The sequence below is a fragment of the Neolamprologus brichardi genome, chromosome 13, assembly GCF_056152115.1.
Source record: "Neolamprologus brichardi isolate AB-2024 chromosome 13, ASM5615211v1, whole genome shotgun sequence".
NCBI lineage: Eukaryota > Metazoa > Chordata > Actinopteri > Cichliformes > Cichlidae > Neolamprologus > Neolamprologus brichardi.
The window spans coordinates 12522967-12545352 of record NC_142116.1 but is presented as its reverse complement, the minus strand read 5'-3'; the positions used below and the strand labels follow the sequence as shown (position 1 = coordinate 12545352).

At 42.7% G+C, this 22386-nt stretch overlaps 1 protein-coding gene and 1 long non-coding RNA gene across 2 annotated transcripts; both read right to left on the bottom strand.

The window, feature by feature from the left end:
• Nucleotides 1-1959: 1959 nt before the first annotated feature.
• Nucleotides 1960-8186, bottom strand: LOC148099907 (uncharacterized). Its single transcript, XR_015719891.1, has 2 exons — nucleotides 8109-8186; nucleotides 1960-2261 (listed from the first exon to the last, which is right to left on the bottom strand). It is a non-coding gene; the product is annotated as an uncharacterized LOC148099907 (long non-coding RNA).
• Nucleotides 8187-20914: 12728 nt separating this feature from the next.
• On the bottom strand, nucleotides 20915-22110 carry gnrh3 (gonadotropin-releasing hormone 3). Its single transcript, XM_035904823.2, has 5 exons — nucleotides 22018-22110; nucleotides 21887-21911; nucleotides 21673-21815; nucleotides 21455-21535; nucleotides 20915-21122 (listed from the first exon to the last, which is right to left on the bottom strand). Exons 1-5 carry the CDS (start codon nucleotides 22108-22110, stop codon nucleotides 21069-21071), a joined length of 396 nt encoding a protein of 131 aa, XP_035760716.2. The 3' UTR covers nucleotides 20915-21068.
• Nucleotides 22111-22386: the final 276 nt, after the last annotated feature.

Genomic DNA, 22386 nt, shown 5'->3' with positions numbered 1-22386 from the left:
TTAGAGCTGAAACACTGAGAGGGGAGGGTGGGACAGAAAAGTAAAAGGGGAAAGCAGGAGAAGAGATTGAGGGAAGAGGCTGAGTGAAAGAGAGAGGTGTTGACTGATAATAGATGCTACCAGGAGAGTTTGCCATGCATATGACACCTTTGAGCTATAAATTGGAGAGTTTAAAAGTTCAATCTTTTCACTTTCTCTTTTGTTTTGGGAGCCTGTAAATGCGGCCTCATGGTATTTGACTTTTCTTGCAGGCGCTGACACATGACTGAGGTCCCATTACCTCCAACCCTGTTTGCTATTGAGGCAAACGATACCCATTGACCGGTACGGGCCCTGTGAAGCATTTTACCTTAGACTCATCCAGGACTTGACATGACCTTTGAACCTGAGGAGCACAGCTGTCAAATGTCTCTCCTGTCATTCCCTTTGGAGACCCACTGATTCTTCACAAGAAATGACACACACACACACACACTCTGTTGCCATGAATCAACAACACACACACACACACAATATTACCACATTTCTTGCGTTGGACTAAGAAGCTCACATAAATCAAGTAGCAAAATCAAGATTAAGCATACAGTGCATATGGAGAGACATTAACCATTAAAAACATGTTAATGCTGTACTGAAATTCTAAATCTGAAAATACTGAGCATACATACATTCACTTTTTCTTAATTTTGCAAAATACGCTGTAGTGGGACTTCATGAATATCTTCCATCATCTTAAACATGTACATGTAGTGGGAGGGGAAGACGTGTATCGGCTAATGAAAAGTGGGTGTGAAAGACTTCTAAAATTAGCAACAGCAAATACAAGTTTCTATTGCAAAAGAGGAGAAAGGAAAAACAATTTCTCAAACATGTCTTGCTCTAAAAATCTAAATTTGCATCATTGTGTTTTGTGTTTCCAACGCGGTTTGGAAACTGCCGAGAGTGTATTTATGCGAGTCACAGAGATATCCAAGCTTGTGAATTTACTGTGACAGGAGCACCACCAACTGGTCAAAACATGCCTCACCATTAAATACCTTACTACTCTCTCCTCTGATGTGCATTGAAAGATTAGTCACATGCATCCAGTTGCAACCTCTACATTTAAACAGTCTTGATTTATTCTTAGTGTGATCTGAAAAACAAGCAAGGTTTTTTTTGCTTCCACCTCAAAACCCCCTCGGAGAGGTTGACTTCACGGTATCCATCATCATGCATCTTTAATGACGTCAGGCCAGGAGCATGGGGTAAAATCACAGTAGTGGCCCGAGGCTAAAACCAGCTAAAATGAGGTTCCTCTTACCCCTTCCCACGCAGCGAGAGCTCCACATAGGCCGAGAGGGAGGGTACATCGCACCCATCGATCGCTGAGGCGGCTTGGCGGCTGGCGGCCACTCGGTGGGGTTGATGGATACATTTGTGGCGTAAAAACTCAGAGTTGAACGCGGTGGGCCTGAGCAACGGGCTGGGAGACAGAGGTGTGACAAACGATGGATGCCTTGATTTATGGGTGCTTCTGTGAAACTGAGAAAAGGACAATCTTCTTTCACCCAATTTGATTTAACTGTAAAGGGTCTTTGGGGACCCACGGCACAAAGCCTAAAAAGTAGAGAAACTTCTCTATATTCAAAACACATGTCAGAAACTGGAGCACTGTAGTAACACTAAGCTTTTATCCCACCCTGAATTCTGTCACACAAACCTCCATGTTCCCCATTAACTGTAATTCTATTAGTCACTGCAAATTCACAGACGAAAAAAAACCTATATATTTTTACGTATATATATATATATATATATATATATATATATATATATATATATATATATATATATATATATATATATATATATATATATGTGTGTGAATGTAGTTTTTCACATTATAGAGAAAACAAATAGACTAGAGCTCAACTCAATTACATATGGTAACCCTCAAACAAATAAGTCAAATATAGCTCAGGGCCAAAATGCATTTTATATCACAGAGAGCAAAACAAAAGAGCAAGCAATAAAAAGATCTCCCACATTTCACAGCGTACAGTATTTCTAAGCTATTTCCTGTAAAACTCTATGATAGTCTGAGTGTGGCTTGGAAACATCTTTCAGTTGCCGAGCCCCCAGCCTTGACCTCAGGGGTCAAAGTCAGTCAGGCTCTTCCTGTCTGTGGCTTTTCCCAGGATCCCCTGCCTGTCGGCATGTCAGCACCTCTCCTGTCTCCTCACCAACTCAGGATGTTGCTTTTGCCTTCCAAGAGTTTCCTGAAACCGGAGGAAAAAAAAAAGATCGGTTTCCATGCAGGGGTCACTTCATGTGAAAAAAGAAACGCCATTAAATACTGCTGTTTTGTATATTTGACTCAATTTTACAAACTCACTGCCCTTTGACTTGTGCCTATTTGTGGAAGTGAGGATGTGTTAGCCTGTGGGGAATGAAATGTGAATAGAAAGAAATGTTTTTATGAAGGGTAAACACAAGATCCACCTTCCCTATTTTCATATTTTTTTTTCACACAGCAGCTTTTCATTCACCTTAGCTGCTTTTTCCAACATGTAACAAGCATTGCAAATGATTTTTTTTATCTAGTGTGGAACAAGATGTCTTTAATGTTTGGGCATGAATCTAATGGAGACCATGCAAAAAACCTCGGATGGAAGGAGCTTTGCAGTACTAGTCCCTATAATAATTAAGTGAACACTAAAACAGGGTCATGTTCTGATTAGAGGGCATGATGGACAATTAAGGGTGACGCTGCTAAAAAAGTGGACTGCTTTTGAGCAGAGGTGACTGGAAATGGGGCACATTATTAAATGGGATGTAGGTGCCTCTCTCTTTCTTTCTTTCTTTCTTTCTTTCTCTCTTTCTCTCTTTCTCCAGGTACTGAGAGGAGGAATGAGGGCTAAATGACAAGGTTGCACCCCCGGCAACAGACGTCCTGATTACTTTTTGTCTCAAGCTTCACAGCAGACCCAAATAAACCAAAGGCACTAAACCTATACACTCAATTAAAAGCCATGTTTATGATGCAGAAGTTAGCTATGCACACCTTTGTCTAAACTTTGATATTAAGTCTGTCATGGATGCTTAAAAATTCTTCTTAGCCCCTCCAGTATACCCGTAACTCTTATTCCCTTGTTGAGCAGCCCAAAGAGTATGTGTGTATAAATGGAAGGCCTGTCATTTCACATTCATTAAAAGTGAAGTTCCAAAATTAATAATGTAAAAATATGGGTTTTAATTAGTCTTCTATTCTGCCCAATGTACTTAAATTGGATCATCTGGTCCCCGATGCCCTTTCACTTAATAAAGAATTAGCCTGTGATGTTCTGAGCTTGACAGGTAGGATAAAGTGGAGAAAATCACTGCTGTTATATAAAGGATATATCCGTTTGTACGTAATTTGCAGCTTAGTCAATTTGACAGGGGGGAGGTTCCCAGCCATGGATCCCATGCAGGTTTCCATTTAATGCATTTCTATCATGTTATGGCGTGACCACACCAGCGCCTTGCATCGTTCAGTTCTGCCATATAATTAGTGACATTAATCCAATTTGATTGGATATCTGCCTCAGTCTGGTAAGAGTATTACTTCTGAGTAAAAGCTGTACCTACACATAGAAGGTTACTACTAAGTGTGATCTAGTGTGTTAAAGCTCATTTTAAAATTTTGAGTTTTCGTGTAGCATGCAAAAAAAACCCCCAACCTCATTTAATTATTTTTTATGATGCAGAAGAGAGAGAGAGTATGCATTTTATATACTGCAGCCGTGCTTTGAACATGCAGAGATTAAAAAAAAAGAGAAAAAAAAAGCAGCTTCTCCTCATGATCGTCCAAAGCTTGGAGGTTGTTGTATCTTAAAGGTTAAACGGTAGAGGAGGGGGTGGGGGGGGTGGGTGTTTAAAAGGAGGCTTCAGTTGAAAGCATATGGCATCCATGAGTGATCCTTTACATTCAGTGGTCATATACTGGTGTTTGTGTACGGGTGAGTGGGTGTTGTCGCGTTATTCTCAGGCAACGAGCCCAGACAGCCCTCACCCTCTCCTTTCCTCTCTCTCTCTCTTTCTTACTCTCGCTCTCTCACTCCCTTGCGCGGGACAGGCACAGCTGTCAGATCAAAATCAATCGCATTTTAAAGGACGTGCGAGCTAAATATTTCATTCTTGCCTTGGGAACCAATTAAGTGCTACATATGAAGTCAGAAGGACTGGTTGAGCCGGAGTCGTACTGGTGCGTACCAGCTGCTCCATTGCTTACACCAACCCCCCTTTACCCCATGCAAATGTGTCAGTGTGAACATTCGAGTTCAATTACCTAGTGATGTTTTAAAAATGCACCAAAGCCAGACTGGCAGTCCGGAATTGGAGGGGATCCACCCCAGGTATGTTGTTTATTTAGTTGTTGTCTGTTGTGCTGGCTGTAACCCATTTGCCCTGATTGCAGATGTAAAGGATAGCAGCGATAGGAGGGACTGAGGCCTTCAAAGTGCCATGTGTCAGAGAACACCTCACACCGGATGGCAGGGAGAACTGGCATCCATTCCTCAAACCTTAACCCCTGCCTCCAGCTCCCATTACACAGCATCAAGAATCTTAAAAATTAAGTTTTTTCCAAACTTAAGCTAAGTGAACATTTCCTCTACGTGCCCTTTATATTTTTTTTCTCATGCTCATTTTAGTCCTTTTTATTTGCTCTTTTGTCCACTTCTCCATTTCTTCTTCTCTTTATTCCCTGGGCATGATAAATCACGGTCTATTTATTCCTGCTGAAGTTGGAACAACGTATCATGTCCTTCCAGAGCATCTGCTTTGTCAATTTAAAGGACAAGTAAAAAACATTTTTTTTATTTAACTAAAAGTTTGTACTAAGACTGGAGCATGGTAGGGGTGAAACAGATTAGAGAGCAACGAAAGAAAAAAATAAGTCACACTAGGAAGGTTAAAGTGTGTATATGTGAGGGAGGGGGGGAGTTGAAGGCACGTACAGAATGTGACTGAAAACGAAAGAGCTGGTTGTCTAAGTGGCAAAGAGGATATCTGAGAGAGCTAAGAGAAAAAGTGAGAGGAAAAACAAAAGCAGAGAGTAGAACAGGGAAATACAGAGAATGGAGTAAAGTGAGAGACAGTGCAAAAAGGAAACAGTGTGAAAGAGAGAGTGGGAGAGAGGAAAAGTGGTAGAGAAAGAGAAAGAGAGACAGGGAGGGAGTATGATTGATAACGGTGCTGACAGAACCCCTCTGGCCATGCTCTCTGTGGCAGTTTGGGGAGACAGGGCCTCCCCGCGTGAGACCGAGCTGCCCCTCGCCACTGTCCCAGCACACACTCCACATCTGGTGGGATCGCCCACGCTAGGTCAGAGGTCGCGGCACCATGGGGCTACTTTCGGACTCACATCCCCAGAATGCTTGGAGAAAAACACAAGGCCTGTCGGGTCCCTGCAATAATCAGCATTTTGAAAGTACAAGCATGAGACTAATCACTCCTCAGGAATATTTTGGCTTTGCACTGACCTGAGGAAAAGGTAGAAGGAAAAACAACGAGAGAAAAAAATTATTATTTTTTTTGTAGCTAAATCATGATGACATAGTGTATCACAAAAACAAAAGCACAGTTGAAGGTAAGCAGAGATTAATGTGCTGATGTGCAGTGTGGGTCCTGCGTGTGTGTGCATGTGTGCGCTCACACTGAGTATGTGTGTGCATTACTGCCCGTGTGCAAGGAGAAAACACTGATGAATTAGAGATAAATAATGAAGTAGCTCAGGGACTGATTTGTGATAGCAAGTGGGCCCATCAACAGAGAACACTAATACTTTTGAATGCTATGCCGTTTGATGTTGATCAAGTTCAACTCGGCTGACAGGGCTGAGAAGACTGTGGGGAGCACAGGGACCATACTAGAGAACCTACTCAGACAGGTGAAAGAGGAGAGGGACAATACCACTCAGACACACTCACGTACGCTGCTGCTCACACATACAAACACACACCCGATGACTCACACACATACACGAATGCAGAGAAACCCTTATCCAGTGTACAGTTATTTAAGCATTTTAAACAGGAAAAGGTCAGCATGTCATTTGTGTACTAAAAGTTAATTTCTTCCTCTGTAGAGTTTTTTTTTTTTTGTTAATTAACTTTGTTAAATTCTTTGAAAAAAAAACAAGCTCATATAAAATGGCATAGTCCCCTATCATTTTCTGTCCATAGACATTCATGACATGCCACTGTTCCTCCATCGCTTGGGGCATGGGTCATTTTGAAAGTGTCACCATTTAACTGGGGGGAGGGCTGGGTCTCCATACCTCCAGCATTAGCCCATGTGGGCAGAGTTCGGATGTGTGGAGAGCGTGGCCTCATTATGAAGGAGATAAAGACCGTTAAGGCTGTTTGGTCTTGGGCCGGCTCCAGCCCCTATGGTGAAACACACCTGCTCCCCTCTTTAAAAAGCCCTGCTCCAGTTTAGCTCTTGGCCACGGACGAGTAATGACCTATCCAGGGGGCCGTAACGCCCGCTTCGTTTAGCCTGTCGTTAAGACCCAGAGTCAGCAGCATACTGCGGCACAGTACCGTGCCAAAACTCAGTACAGGGTGTCCTTGCCAAAGATCTAACATCAAGCCTACTCTGTTAGAATATGGATAACTAACTAGCTAACCACATTAATGAAATGGCAGAATGAATTTGGCAGCATTACGCTCCACTTGAAGAATTTCTTTTAGACATATTGTCAGATGGGTTTGATACTTTGATAATTCAACTGAATCATCAACATGAATATAAATCAAAAAAGAGGCCCTTGTATCTCAGCCAATAGGAACACACTCAAGAATACAGTATCCACTTAGTAATTAGAGAACATAAAGTTGCAGCTTGACACTGCTTGGTTTCCCATTGTTGTCCTGTCTTTGTTGTTACGCACACGCGGGCTCTCACAGACATGCACTGTCGCACTCACTGAATGGCACATGAATGCATAGACATGCCTGAGCAGAACACGCGCGCGTGCGCACGCACACAAACGCAGACACGCGCGCGCACGCACGCATGTGCTTTTACACACACAAATGCACTCACACACATATAAAGATTTCCCAGTTTCCCAGTTATGTTTTCATCAAAGCTTTTCTTTGGCACTACAGAGCAGCGTCAGTATGGTAATGTGTTGTGCTGCCTGGAAAGCTGTCAAAAAGCTCCCACCTTGGATGAGAGACCACGGTAATTCAACTGGGCTCCTGTCTTCTGTGTGTTCAGGTCTCCTCATTATTCCGCTTTGCGGGGTAATGGCGTCTTGCACTGTTTTATCTGTCAGCTCACAGCAAACTATAGTTTTTTAGCCCTGTATATTAGATGCTAACATCAAAGGCAGCTGTCTTGACACAGGAGAGAAAGAAAAAAAATTGTTGCGTAAAAAAAAATGGAAACACTCCCGGTAGGCGAAAATTGAATCTCTTTACGTCTAGGGTGATGTGTGTATTGAGAATAGATTTGCTGGTTGGCGTCTATGTGTTTGTTCTCAAGTAAACAGCAAGGCTTGTTTGGGTGTAACTGTCAGGTATATGCGTGTGCCCCGTGTGAAAATGGGTTTGTTGGCAAAGTGGGAGTTAGAAAAAAACAGCAACACAAATTCACTCTAGCTGTCTGATCAATGGGGATTTAAGTTACCAGTGACAACTGCACAGCAGATGTCAAGAGACACAGACCCTTCGCATAGCGTAGCAATGCTAGCCGCATATTCTATCTGCAGGTTTTGTGACTTGTCTCTTTTTACCCAGCTGAACGCCTCTGAAAAGTGATTTGTACAGGCACCGGTTTGATCATCTGAGCAAGTTTCAAGAAAAGTGTGCCTCCAAAACTATAGTCTGGCACCATCCTGTTATCCCCCTCCTTTGCACTCACCTCTATTTGGGCATGTGGGGCTTTTGCCCCCTTGGGTGGTGGCAGACTTGTATACAGTATGTGTGTTTATTGCAAGTGTGTGTAACATGAGGTAAGTTTATAGGAATAGATGAATGTGTGTGCATGTGTGTGTGTGTGTGTGTGTGTGTGTGTGTGTGTGTGGTGGGGGTAGGGTTCTTCAGAAGACGCGGGTAGAGCAAATTAAAACTCACCGCAGGAAATGAGCGCCCTTGGCACTCCTCTTCCCAAGCAGCTGCACACACCCCAACCATCATCTGCCATTTTGACACATCCACGGGGCGTAGCAGGGAGCGACAAGGGTGGGGTGAGGTGGGGTTGGGGGAGGCCGAGGGGTGCCAGCGCGACACCCACGGCTGCAAGCATCGCCGGGCCGCAGCCTCCAGCCAAACAGGTGTGTGACATCATGCCGCTGGTTCCTCTTCGGGGGCCCGGGGAGCTGGCTGGGGGACTGGAGCAGAGAGGGGGGTGTGGGAGGAAACAAAGGGAGGTTAGGTCTCTACCTGACAAGCTCATTGATAACGTTTGGGACAAGAGCCCTGAAGTCGATGGCAAATTGCCTCTAATGTCTCCCGGAGATCACGGGCCAAAGTCAGGTGCTGGGCGCTAAATGGGCTCATTAGTTATGATTTTTTTCTTTCTTTTTTGGACTTTGCAAGGAGTTTTACACACACACACACACACATACATGCACACGCACACACATCAGAGATAGTTGAAGCCAGAGGGCTTTTGCAAACTTGGGACGTCATCATAACTCAAGACAGGGTTATAGCTGAGCCCAAGTGTTGAGACCTTTTCCTCACAGCTTCCGTAGCACTTACACGAGACATTTTTTGGTTTGGAGTTTGACTATATCAACAGCCGAGACATGCAGAGTTGCACCTGGGGAATACACAAGTGAATTCACAAATGATCTGAAATCAATCCCACACAGGAGGTGAACACTGTCATTTTTTCCCCAACAAATTTGTAACCAGAACAAAACTTTACACAGAGATAAATGAAATCAGCACGTACCTATTTAGAATTCTCAGCATGTCTCCTGCATACACCCCTCTTCACACTTCAGTCGAATCCCCCAGCGACAGATCCTGTAACAGAGGAGAAGGAGGCTGTGAGTAGCCTGGGGGGTTCCTAAAGGCACCCGTCTGGGACCTGCTTCATAATCAGTGGACAGAGAGGATAGTGGTGGTACGGCTTCCCAGAGCCACTCTCTCCCCCTGGCTGCCCGAACTCTGTTAAGCACCCCAGGGCTACCTGTTAAGGTGTTCCCCCTGGTCCAGTCTCTCTTCCTGGGCAAAAAAAACTCACATGTAGGCTGCTGTCGTGAACACGATCTAAGGTCTGACTGCATAAAGGTGTTTTTGCGTGAACGTAAAGGTGCATTATTTATGTCTGACCAATGCATGCACGTATACATATACACAGCAGACACACACACACACACACATTCCAAGTGTGCCTCAACACATCTTGTGTGTGATTTCTTGCGCTATTAAGAGGAGGTGTATTATTGTTAGTTGTCAAGGAGACATTGCAAGGGAGCTAGAATTACTCACCCACATGGACATAACTGCATGCCAAGAAATAGCCTGGACAATACAAGTCTCTCTGCAGACCTCTTTGGCCCTTATCAACAATAATAGTTGTAAAATGGCTCTAATTAGTCTGCAGTGAAGTTAAGTGCTGTAGTCCAATAACAAATGCTCTTCTCGATAATAAGATAAAAATGCATATTAAAAAAAATATTAAAAAAGAAAGCAGCTAAGAAATTACAAACCCTAAACTTGGAATTATATCTGTGGCTGTTGGATTTTTATTTGTTTAGCTTCTTAAAAAAGTACATTATGACATGTTGTCTAGGATCTGTTTTATCTGTCTGGGTTTTTATTGTAGTTACTGTAGGTATATGTAACATTGGCTGTTTCTGTTTCCATAGTCAGGTAGAATATTCCCTTGACTATGCCTCGGGGTATCTCCTCCTTTCCGCTTTTTTCACACCAGACCTCAACATCACTGCTGTTGTAGATGCAGAAAACTGTGTAGTGGTAAGCAACCAGGGAGGCAGGTCTGGGGTTGCAAGCGTGGACTTTCTAATTCAGGCCCTGGCCAAGGGATCTGGGAGACATCGTCGATTTTAACAAACACACTGGCCATTTCCAAATCTGCCTTGTGTGCTCAGCCGTCCATGGTTCTCCAAGATATCTGGAGGAGAGGGAGGGTAGGCGTGAGGCTTCTGGGAGGAGGGGTGTACAAGGCGGAGAGAGCCAGGACTGTGCCGTCTCTCCAGTTTGGTTTGGTCCAAGCACAGAGCCAGCTGGCCTCATTAGGACTTGATGGGAGGCGGGCTGGCATGAGACGTGCACATGCATGCACACATCAACAAATGTAGTGTGAAGCGTGGCCTGATGCCCGTGAAAGACCCACACGAAAGTTTTTTTTTTCTCCCCCCCCCCATCTTTCTTTCTTTCTTTTTTTTTTTTATTGAGTGCACAGTGGCTTACGGGCAGAGAGAGCGCATGATGTGGGAAAACATGATCATTAGTTTATGTCTCTCTTTAAGGTGCTGTCTTTACCTGGCTCACCTGGGCGATCACAGTGCGCTTGAGTGCTTGTTTGAGAAAAGAGCGAACCATGAACAGGGGCGATGAGGGTTGGGTTGGATGGAGTGGAGTGGGTATAAAGGGACGAGAGAATATGATTCATGGTAGGGTGGGTTCATCACGAGAGACGGCCACTGACCTACAGTCTGAGGGCCATTGGACCGGAACCAAGGCCTTGTTCCGACAGAGCGAGTGTAGCGTGAGCTGTGACGGATGGCGCCGGTCTGTTTGAGAGCCCCTGAGCAGGTGTGTGTCTCGCTCACATCTGCAGGCAAGCACAGTGAACCGAGACCAAATGGCAGACGCATGGGGCCCATCGGGTACCTGTGCACTGAGACACACTAATGATTATGGATGCAGGCCTATTAACGGTCACATCTGTAAGGGAGAACAACAACCAGCGCACTGGGAGTGAGTCAGCAGTTTTAACTCCCCTCTGAAACATAGACATGCTGGTGTCAATGTTGGGATAAAAACTCAAGTCAAAATGCTGCCTTAGCCTGAGCTCAGGTACAGACCTTACCTCTGCTCGGGCTCTGCTGAAATTGAGGAGGCTCTCTGGCCTCCTTGAGAGAAGACTTCAAGAAGTTTACTTGTTGAACTTGAAAACCGACACACGCTGAAGGACACTGTAAGCAGCAAAAAAAAAGGAAAGAAAGAAAAAAAAAGACTTCCTGTTACAACTCAACACTAAATTATCTAATGAATTCATCAACTTAAAAACAGCGTTAAATATTCATTCTAAGAGTATAGGTAATAAATTAAATATTACTCATTGACTCATTATTTAAAAATGCATAATATGATTTGCATAGTTTTATCCTGATAGGAAATAATAATGGGTAGTTGTCTTGTAGCGTCTTTCATGACGGATGAAGCTTGCGTCTTTTTGTTCCCTCATCATCCCTCTATCCTACTTGCTTCTCATTAAAGTTTTAACGGAGGCTGTTTTAATTGTCAATCCTTTGACAGGTTGATAAAAGCAACTTGACAATTAAGTTCATTGGCTCTGCTATGCATATTAATTAGGTCTTATTTGGGTTTCTATTGTTATTGGAAGGAGCACTCATGGTGTAGCAAAATGTCATCCATTAACTTCTCTCTTCTCAGAACTTAATGTAATTAAGCTTGCTATTGTATGACTACGAGAGGAGACTCTAGAGAGAGGAACTTTTAGTATTCATTGTATAAATGAGTAATGCCATTCCTGTGACACTGCAACAACGCTGTTTCCCCCAAAAATCAGCCATTCACAACTTTATTATCTGTAACAAGTGCTGCCTGCTCTTGTTTGGTTAATGAACAAAGGGGGCTTGCTTTCATGTCGCTACATGTGTGTACGCACATGTGCGCGCGCTGCATGCGTGTGTGCGCTTGTGCGTCTGCACATGGGTTTGTTTATGCCTGTGCAAAGCAGGGATGAAGCGAGAGAGGGAGCGTGTGTCAGAGGGGAAAGCGGGGCAGGACATAAAGGGTGCGGAGAGGCTCGGCATTGGGAGGGAGGAGAAAGAAAAATGAAGTAGCGCCGCGGCTCGAGGTGGGATGGGTGTGTTCTAGCAGATTACCCAGTGCACCTTGCTCAACTCTGCAGGCCCACACACTCACATCAAAGTGGTACCCCCTATCTGCCCGAGGCTTAGTCGGCCCCTGTCCACCCCCCGTGTCACTCCATACATCCTCGTGTTCGTGTTGAATAATTGACAGTTCTGTTTTACATGCTCAGCATTTGCCAGGACATGGAAGTGTGGCTCCAAACAGGGCATGACTCTGAGAGGTGCCGCGTGTTGGTTTGACTTCATTAGAATGTGCCCTACTAATGCTCTGCACGCACCCTGAGCTGAATACCATCAAGCATAATCCACAGAGGAATGTCTGTGGAATCAACAAGGTGGTTGCGGTAATAAAGATGCATTTTTGCTGCGCTTTTATCGCAACTTAATTGTCCACATAGCTTCAAGAGTTTCCCCTTCCCACATGTGAGCAGACAGCAGGTTTCATTTCCAACCCAGGTTTATGAAGGGAGCAGCACCTCCCTTCATTACAATGGGACTGTTTCAGCTCCTTCTTTGAAGATACTACGTACTGTCTGGTGTGCACTTACATTCAGAATCTGCTGAACTTGTTGGACGTCACTCAAGACTGCCAGAATGGCCATGCATAGCAAAGGACAATGACTGCCATGGGTATCTGAAGGGGCTAGAGTGTTTGTGCCAGGGCGATCTCTGAAGTCAAATAAGCCATTATCAGTCTGTCAAGCCAGGTCTCATTTCAGGTCTCTTAATAACAGTTAGGCAGTTTGGTGAAGTCTCTATCAATGCCCCAGTAATTGCTTTTTACAACTACTGTAGAGAAATGAGACAAAGAACTGAAGCGATAAAGCATGGTTGCAACAGGGTGGTGAGATTATAATCTCTTCTTGTGTTTGAACTGAAATAAGTAAAAAGAAATATCAAGGAATGCATGTGGTTTTGACTTTGGATCACACAGGTCTGTACGGAAACTTAAGTGTAACAGTAGGAGTATATGGTATAGCCTAGTACTCAAAGCAAAGGAGGGAAAGGCCTGGCTGTTCATTTGATAGTTTACCTTGACCCCTGAAGTGTGTCGCTCACACCCCGAGGGCTTGGGCTGGCAAAACCTTTCTCACTCCCCCCTGGGAATGATAATCTCAACGTGGGCGTTTACCACGGACACCAGACACAACACCATTAGCCACAGCTCCGCTGCTGCTCATTAGGACCCCCCGATCGATATAGGCGGCCACAGAAATCGCCAGCGCTGCGGAACCAGCTATCACTCTTCAGAGTTATTATCGTAAACAGCTCTGGCCAAGATTTAGGGCAGTACCCCACTTTTGCTGCTTCTATTGAAAATAGAGGGTTGGGAGGACCATAACAGAGTGACCGAGGCCCTTCTAAGGACATTATATTGTATGACTTGTTCTCAAACTTTGTGCTGTGTGGAGTCATTGCCTTGCTATAAAATTAGAAGCAGTCAGGAATCATTACAGTGTACGCTGCACTGTTCTCTGGGGCCTGGTATTATGACATGGTTGAAGCAGAAAAACACTGACACAGAGGAAGTTCACTCATTACTGCAAAGATATCTGAGCTCTGATGTCTCCCTTATTGAGTGTCAAAAAATAAAGGATTCAGTTTAAGCACAGCTACACAATCTGCTGAGTTTGCAAAGCAACTTTCTTAATGGCACACACACATATATGTATATATATATGTGTGTATGTATGTATGTATATACATATATAAAGGGTTAAAAAAGGAGCAAGTAAATGTAGAATGACTGGGTGCTTTCAAAATGTTTCTCCACACACGCTCTGTTTGATATCAACATGACAAGATAATTTAATTATTTTCCCATTCTTTCCCTTGAAACACGAGGTGTGGAGACATTAGTCACAGGAAATTGTAGATGAAAAGACAAAAAAAGGAGGATAACCCGTTGGTTTCTGGCAGTAGGAGAGAATAATATTGAGGCAAAATTGTGAAAATAAGAAAAAGGGGAGATGTATTGATTTTTGGTGGAGCCAGGGAAAGAAAAGAGAGGGAATAAAGAAGTGCTCTTTGGCCGATGTGTCCAAATGATGTCTCAGGGGAGGTTCTTAATGGTAGGGGGAGGGGTGGAGGGGGGTTAAGGGGGTGAGGTGGGGGTGACGGGGGCAGGTGCCTACCCTGACTAAGGCATGGAACTGCCCTTAGGCTAGGGCTAATGGTATTGGCTGAGCTTACTTTAAGCAGCTCTTTCCTAATGGCCAACTATGAGTGTGCCACAGGATAGACAGGTATTGATTGGTTCAAATGCTCTTGAGTTGACAAGAACTGAAAGTCCCTCAAGCATATACAATCTTGCAGCAAATTATGTCACATGGAAAGGTGATTAAAAACAGAAGCTTGGAGCAGGCACACTCATTAAAAGTGTATATAATATTTCTCTTGTTGTCCTTGTATTACTGTCTCTTGTTTGTGTTCACTCTTTTTTTTTTTTTTTTTTTTTGTTGCAGGAATGAGGGGGGGCAAAGCGTTTGTCTCCCTGGTGTTAGTATGTGTTTTCTGAGAAATGTCTGTTTGTACAATGTGGAATTCCAGTAGCAACACAGTTTTCAAGCCTATTTTCCATCATAGGGATCCACTGCATTGACGGTTGAACCTCCATCGCATCAGTCAAAGCGGTGCACACATTGTAGTTATGCACTTCATCAGCTGGGCTCAAAATTGTCATTTGAGCAGAGTCAAATGGTCAGACACTCCCCCTCCTCACCCTTTAAATGTATGCAGGTGTGATGGTTATATTCACTTTTAAAAAAGGTGCAGCATACGGGTATAGTATACAGAGAACAATGCCATATATTTGCTTTGTTGTCATGCCCCCCTTCCTCATACACACATACAAAAAATGCTGTGTACAAGATTTTCTCTTATTCACAAGGGGCGCTTTCTAGACTGCTTGAGGCATCTGCTTTGATTGCATAATTCCCAAGAGACGAACAACACAAAACAAAAATACTGACTGAATTCAGACTTATAATATACCGAACAAATAACATACCAGCTCCACTCTTCAAAACCATAGTTCTCTAAAGAAAAGGAATTGAAGAGTAATTCAAAGTTGAAAGCTTAGCTCTTTCGTGGTGAATGCAGGGATGAGGGTAAAAGATGAAACAAACTTTTTCTCCTGGCTGAAAATGTGCAGTATTACTAAAACAAATAGGTGATAGCATACACATTTGCGTACACTTAAACTTAAGAGGCACATATCCGAGATACTATAAACCCTTTTTAAGCCTTAAATGCTGCAGATATTTCAGGAATGGATGCCGAGGAAATGTATTATGATGCAGGGGTAACACAACAGGTCCTTTATGTCATCTGGTGCTTTGCCGAATGTAGCATGACAGTTTCAAACAAAGTAAACACTGTTGGCGAAATGAAAATTAAATTAAATGACAGGTCCATTTTCTTCAAAAAAGAAAAAAAAAGTAGGGGAGATTTTCTGCATCCAAATGATACGGCTGCTCTCAAAGCTCACAGTTTTCTTCTCTTTCGATTAAATGCTCTTTCTCTGGCTGTTTGTGCTTTACAGTGGAGTGTGCTACATCGCTACTTTCTTCTCTACAGGGGCCCCTGGGCTCCCCAAGCAATAGGAGTAAATTAGAGTGCACCTGTTCCAGCTCCAAGATAAGCCATCTCCAGAGGATTTCCTCTGAGTAAAATGAAGTGAGTGAAGAATAAACAGAATATCACAGCATTACTCCGCCAAGGTGAAGTTGCTGCTGCTCTGGGGACACGGTTCGTTTTGCACAACACCCAGCAAAATATCCTCTATAAACCTCTGGATGTAAGACTGTAGGAATGGTCTCTGCTCACAGCGGAGAGAATAGGTGCTGCACTTTTGTGTTCCAACCAAGGCAGCGCGTCTGCTTCTCAACTGTATCTACTCACAACCTTGACTTGAAATGCTGTTATTTGTGGTCTGGGTTTTGTGGTTTGTTTCCAGCATGTTTTGATTCTGTGTCAACACATCTGCGATAGTCAAACATCAAACCACATACTTTCCCTTTTTCCATTCCTGTACCGCTGCCAAACATTTCTGAAAGTATCTAATTAAGTCAACTAAGAAAATTGTCAGTACATCTTTCCCCTCTTCCCATCAGCTTAGCCACATGAGTAACTCCTTGTATGTTTCTTAGAGGAAATAAAAGCTGTAACCCCAGTGTGATGCCCAAAGACCACTGACCGTAGATGTCTAGAATGCAAAATTCACTCAGTTGGTTTACACATAAAAGGCACGGATAATTAGAGGAAAAATGTAATTCATCATACGTTTGATAATCAGTCTGATTTGGTCTCCTATCTGCACTAGGGCATTCAAATAACCCCCCTACTATTAGCACCCCTCTCTCCCTCACACCAGTAGTCTGTTTTACCCTCTCTTTGTTCCCCTACAACACATTATCATTATTGTAGCTAATTGCATGGTTTGCCTTGAAGTCGGGCTGGAGACTCATGATCTGGGGTTGAAACGTGGACAGGGATCCAGTCTTCTCCACAGCTTGCTTTACTCTGCTAATTGCTGTTACCACAGGATAAGGCGTGCTCCTCGCTGTGGCCAGCCGGACAAGGCTGGAACAAGCATGGGGTGGGATGGGTGGAGGGATACTATCACACAAGGGTGGTAAGATGTGGGAGGGAGAGCCAAGGGTGGCATAACTGACGTGGGATGGGTAGACCAGATTGGGGAGGGAAAGGATAGCAGTTGGAGGTAAGCGGGGGGGGATGGAGCTGGTGTTAGATGTAGGTCAGCAGGAGTGGAGAACCCTAAAGATTACAGTTGGTTAGTGCGACCCCTCTCTGACAGGATCTGAGACCTTATTCCCAGCAGAGGTGGAGCCTGGCATTTGGGGAACCCAGCTATTAGTGAGGCTAATAAAGCCCATGCAGAAAGTTTTGAACCTCCAGTAGCCCAGAGACATTGTCCTGACATGAGTCCAAAGGCTGAATCTTAGTTAATATAAACCTAAATGACTAAAGAGAGTCTTTAAATGACTGTTAATTAGACAGCCGAGCCGTGCTGCGGAGTAAAACACATCTATATGCACCCATTCTCATTTACAGTCTCTCTTAATAATTGTTTTTACGAGCACCTCTTTTTATTATCGTTGTTTATTAAAGAAGAGTAATTTAAAAGATGAGTTCATCTAACTCTAAAAATCTGAAATCTCTCTGAGCGCTGACAGTTTCCTAATTCATATGGGAATGTTAGTTTTACACCACAGTATCAGCTTCCAACTTTAAAATGAGTCAGAGCTCCCCGATGGGGTTTTAGAAAAGGAAATGGAATCACAGACATAACGAGTGACAAAGCCTCCATCACCTCATATAAGATCTCATTCCATCTGTGAGAACTTTGGGTCTACCCTAGAAAAATAATAAATATCCCCCTCTCATGGCTGCCGCTCTTTTTGTTCAAAAGGTGTTTTCAAGACCAAACAAAAGAAATGGTGTCATTAATGATATATATTATGAACTAGGGCCTCTTAGAACAGTTTCCTACAAATGCATGGATAAGGGGTTGATCTCTCTCCTAACAAAGGATCTCTAAAATATGAAGTGAAAAGCTACCCAAGATGAAGCTGGTAAAGAAACAAGCGAGGAAGAGCCTATTTCCACAACACAAACAGATTTCCTGGCCTTTAGCAGTCTCTTACTGGGATACTTTGAGACATATCCATCAAAACACAGCTGTATTCATTCATATTTCATATCTCCTCCTTCTCCCAGTGCTTTAACACTGTTCTTTGATCAAAGGAGAGAAGTCGGATCACAACAGGAAGGTTCCCTGCCAGCCAAGGAGAAGGAAGGCCAATTCACTACTGTACATGTTACCATATAGCTAGCTGTAGTTGAAGACTTCACTCAACGAAACAAGGGGAGAAAAGTAGAATAAAACAAATGAATGTCTTGCAAATGCAAAACTAAGAACGCTTCAGAAATTCATGACTTTCCATTGATGAAATGCGAATTTCCACATTTTACAGAGAGCTTAATTCTCGGCCGTGTGCAGGCCCGCTGCAAAACCGTGCAAAATAAAACACAAACTCCATCAGACAGTGGGATCAAAAATGAGCAATTTTCGAAGAGTTTGGGATGATTGAACGAAGCCTTTGTTAGATTTAGAGGAATAACAGTTTCTCCAACTTAAGTGATGGAATTGCTGAGAGATGGGCATCCACAAGCTGATTCAAAACACACAGCTCAAGAGTGTCACCATGTGGAGATGAGGCGACATAGCAAAAAAAAGTCCCTGAGCAGCTGTCTGAACAAATGCTTTACCTCAGAACACGGCTCTAGAAAAGCATTAATATTTTCATTTCTTCTATTAACCTTTCCTTAGTCTTTAAAATACATTTTCTCCAATTAAATTTCACCTGTTTTACATTAAGCCTTCAGCCACTCTCTTTACCTGACGTCTACCATATCAATTCCAAGACACAGCCGTTCCAAAGACCGTTTTCAGTGAGGCTCTGGGAAAAAAGTGTTTGAAGACCTCCCTGACATTTAGACTCTCTGTGAAGATGACTTTGCCTTCTACTATAGCCTGCGGGAACATAGTAAGACCCACACTAAACTTCAATTGATATGCAGTGCCAGATTCCTCCAGGGGAAATTATCATTCTGTTCATAATAAGAGCCACAACAAGCACCTGGAAAATGACTTTATTATACACTCCGCTTCAATAAAAGTTTCCTATGACCCATCAGAAACACACACGGTGCAAGGGGCATAATAGTGATGAAATGAAAACTATATTATGCATATGATAGAATGCTTATTTGATGGTAGGCAGCGCAAGGATGCACATCTGCTCGGATGTGCTTGATTGGCAGGTGTGTTAATGCTGCGCCGTAGCCTTGGATGGAGGTGCTCTGAGACCCCCTTTTTCCTTAAGCCATTATCCAAATATGTTCTGTTTTTCAAACAAATGAATAGCACAAAAATCAAAGTATCAAAAATGTATTGCCCTTCATAATGGAATTCCCTCTGAGCAAGGACATGTAACAATGGGCCATTCTCCGCTTCCTGTGCTTTCCCTCTCTATGCCAATGGACGTGACCTCCACTGCTTTAACAATGGGGCATCCAGCAGCATAAGCACTTGGCTTCTCTCACCGCAGCCTCTACATGCGGTAAAGCTGCTTTTATCTTTGTTGTTATATTTAAGGATGACATCCTAGCCTGTCGGCCTCTACTATTGTCTTCACCGTGATTATTTTCTATCCGTTGTTTAGCCCCAGTTGTGGCTCTTTGATGAAAAGGTCGCCACTCAATTGGAAAACAGTCATTAAAATGCGGTGGGTACTATTCACCAGTGTGCATGGGGGAACCAACTCAACTGAGCTGGTTAATCAAAAGTTAATTATATAATTTTCATGCAGATGAGGGAAACATTCAAATGAATCCCAACTCTACAATCATTACAAAAAATAAATAAAGAAATAATTCTAAAATGCTATAAAATGTTCAGGGACCAGGAGGCTGTAAACAATATGAAGTTTAATTTGAGGTAAACAAAGTGAATATCCACCAGGGGGTCTGGGAAGGAGAAAGTGAGGTTAAATCAAATTTGGAAACATAGATACCAGCAGGTTTTGTTGTCCTGATATACGTGCAATTAGGCAGGTCCTTGATGAGGACACTGGGAGGGAGAAAGTTGGCTTTCACTGCAAATGCTTTGGGATTATTTAAAGGGAATTTATGGGATTTTATGTTTTATCTGTGAACATTAATTATCCCCACAAAAGTGTACCAAATTGAATAAAAACTGTATTTTAGGATGTGTTATAAAAGCACGATTATCTTTTATGAAGATGTTGCAAAATTACTGAAAACGCCACAAAGCATAAACTCAAGTAAATCAATTCAAGGAAGTCTCATCGTGACTTTCAGAAGAAAATACCCAGGATAATAGTTTCCCCTGTAACTTTGTCAAAGGAGCTAAAGTATAATATAACACTTTTCAAAAATACTTAAGTCTTTCCTCATCAAAGGAAATGATTGTGCTATGCAAAGTACAACCATGAATATTAAACCAATGACGTGAAGTATCACAAATGAACAAGCATTGTTCTGGAAGTGCAATGGAATGTGGTTTAATTTCGCTTTAATTCTATGTGCTTTTATAATGTTCACCTTTTCCCAGTTGTGCCAGCGGGTTTGGGTTCATTGGTGTGCATTACAACCACGCTCTAACAATGCCGGGCCTCCCCGGTGTCAGCACAGTTCATGAATCCTAGCCCCTTATGCACCAGGCGATTAGTATGGTGCTCTGTCTGTGGGGCTTTGCCAGAAAATGAGTTCTCTTTAAAACATATGCCCCCTGCTGATTCTTTTCCTTTCCTGATATGAAATTCCAATTTTTTTAATGAACACCAATTTCCTGTACAGAGAGGGGGGAAATAAAGTTCTACTCTTGGTTTGTTTTGGATGACTGCAGTTATCCTAAATTAGCAGAAAGCAGTTGCGGACATTAAAAGCAGAAAATATTTAGGTAGGTGTCTAATCAATATTCAAGTGTGAGCAGGAAAATCAGCTGGTGAGATTTTCCATATTGCATATGCAAGTGACTGGTGTGGCAGAAAATGGAATTACCAAAACTGTAACAAATTCAATTAAGTCATTGATTTCTAATAAATTGACTTAATCACCAGCTGTTGTCATGCTAAGATTGTTGTGTCACAAGTTTGTCATGCTTGTCGGTCGTGTCTGCTTTACAAAGGCAGCTGAATCTGTTTAAAGGCTTTAAAAGAGCATTTTATATCATTTAATCTCCAATAACAAGATCAACAAGATCTATAAAAAAACACACTGAGCAATACACAATTAGCTAATCTGGATTTTAAAGTTTATTACAGTTTTACAAGGCTTTAACCACCCATAACAAATAATTAACATCTGCGTAACAAATGATTTGCTGAAGTCACCATCTTGTTGCCGGGCGATCTTTCCCATGTGCTGCTGATAATGATGTAGCTCTTCAATTATTAGGGAACCTTTTTTTTCGGTCAAAGTGACTGGAATCATCATTAATCTGAAGAGATTAAAATTAAACACGAGTCAGTCATTCGAGCTGCTTCTTTAAATATTTAATCTAAAAATATTTCAATTTGAATTGATATGTAGGCTCAGTAGACACCAAACAAGAGAGAAAAAATTGCACTACATCTATCACCACTCCCAAAACTAAAAGGAGTCACACCCATATTCTTTCATGCGAAGAGCAAAAAATAAAAACAGTCGCTGAGCAGTTTGTATATTGTCATTGCCGCTTTGGAACACACTGGCACACAGTGGTGTAGTGTACATTAATATTGTACAATTGAACTAGACATTGGTGATAAATTATGCATAATAGGCACTTACTATATTGTATGGTCTAAGTCTCTCTTGGATTTGGGCATTTGCCTCATCGGGAAGAGACACCACCCCTCCCGTGCCCATCATCTATGTAGAGTAAAAGAGAATTTAGAAGATGTTCCCATCTGATCCCATTAACAGCAGGTTTGAAGTGTTTAGTCGTTCCTGTTACATTTTGCCCCAATTTAACATTTCATTCAGTTCCACATATAATAATTACTCACCCTAATGGTTGCCTCAAGCTCTCCCACACTTCTCTTTCCACCTGGTAGCCATCCATAGGACCAGTGCTGGGACAGGGTGACCTGAACCACCAACGCCAGCAACAACACCTGCATTATAACTCTGCTGCCTGCTTCCATTAGAACTGCAGGGGAAGCCAAAATTGTAGTAAAAACCCCCAAAAAGAAACAATAATGCCACAGTATCCTTACTCACAGCTCCTTGGCTTGCAGAGCAGGGACTGTAAAGCATCACCAGACACTAGTAAACATTTTAGATAGTAATTAAGGAGAGGAGTACTTTTAACTTAATGAACATTGAACAAATTTAAGTGACTACTGACTCACCTCTGTATTTGCCTTGTTAGCATGTGTCGCATTAGGCAGTGGGGGGATTTTATAGGTGTTGTACAAGGCTGCTGTCAGGATTATAATCCCCATCTGCAGGTGTGACACATTCACTGACTAATGGGACGCAAAATACTACTAATGGAGTTGGCTAAGTGCTCAGATATGCTGACATCACCGTGACAGTTCACACAGCATTAAAAATATAACAACAAACATCACTGCGCTTGCAGTAAAGAGGCAGACAAAAAGACAACATTAAGATGAACTCCGATGTTCCTTACCATCAATTATTTATTGGATTCAGCTTTCAGAAAACAATGTTCAAATCCATACAGATGGAAAAGGCAGAAACATCACTGAAACAAG

Excerpts from the sequence above, each read along its gene's own strand:
- gnrh3 (XM_035904823.2), bottom strand. The coding sequence starts at position 22,110 with ATGGGGATTATAATCCTGACAGCAGCCTTGTACAACACCTATAAAATC. Across the intron at positions 21,536-21,672 it reads AGCTTGAGGCAACCATTAGG|ATGATGGGCACGGGAGGGGT; the intron begins GTGAGTAATTAT and ends TACTCTACATAG. Across the intron at positions 21,123-21,454 it reads GACTTAGACCATACAATATA|ATTAATGATGATTCCAGTCA; the intron begins GTAAGTGCCTAT and ends TAATCTCTTCAG.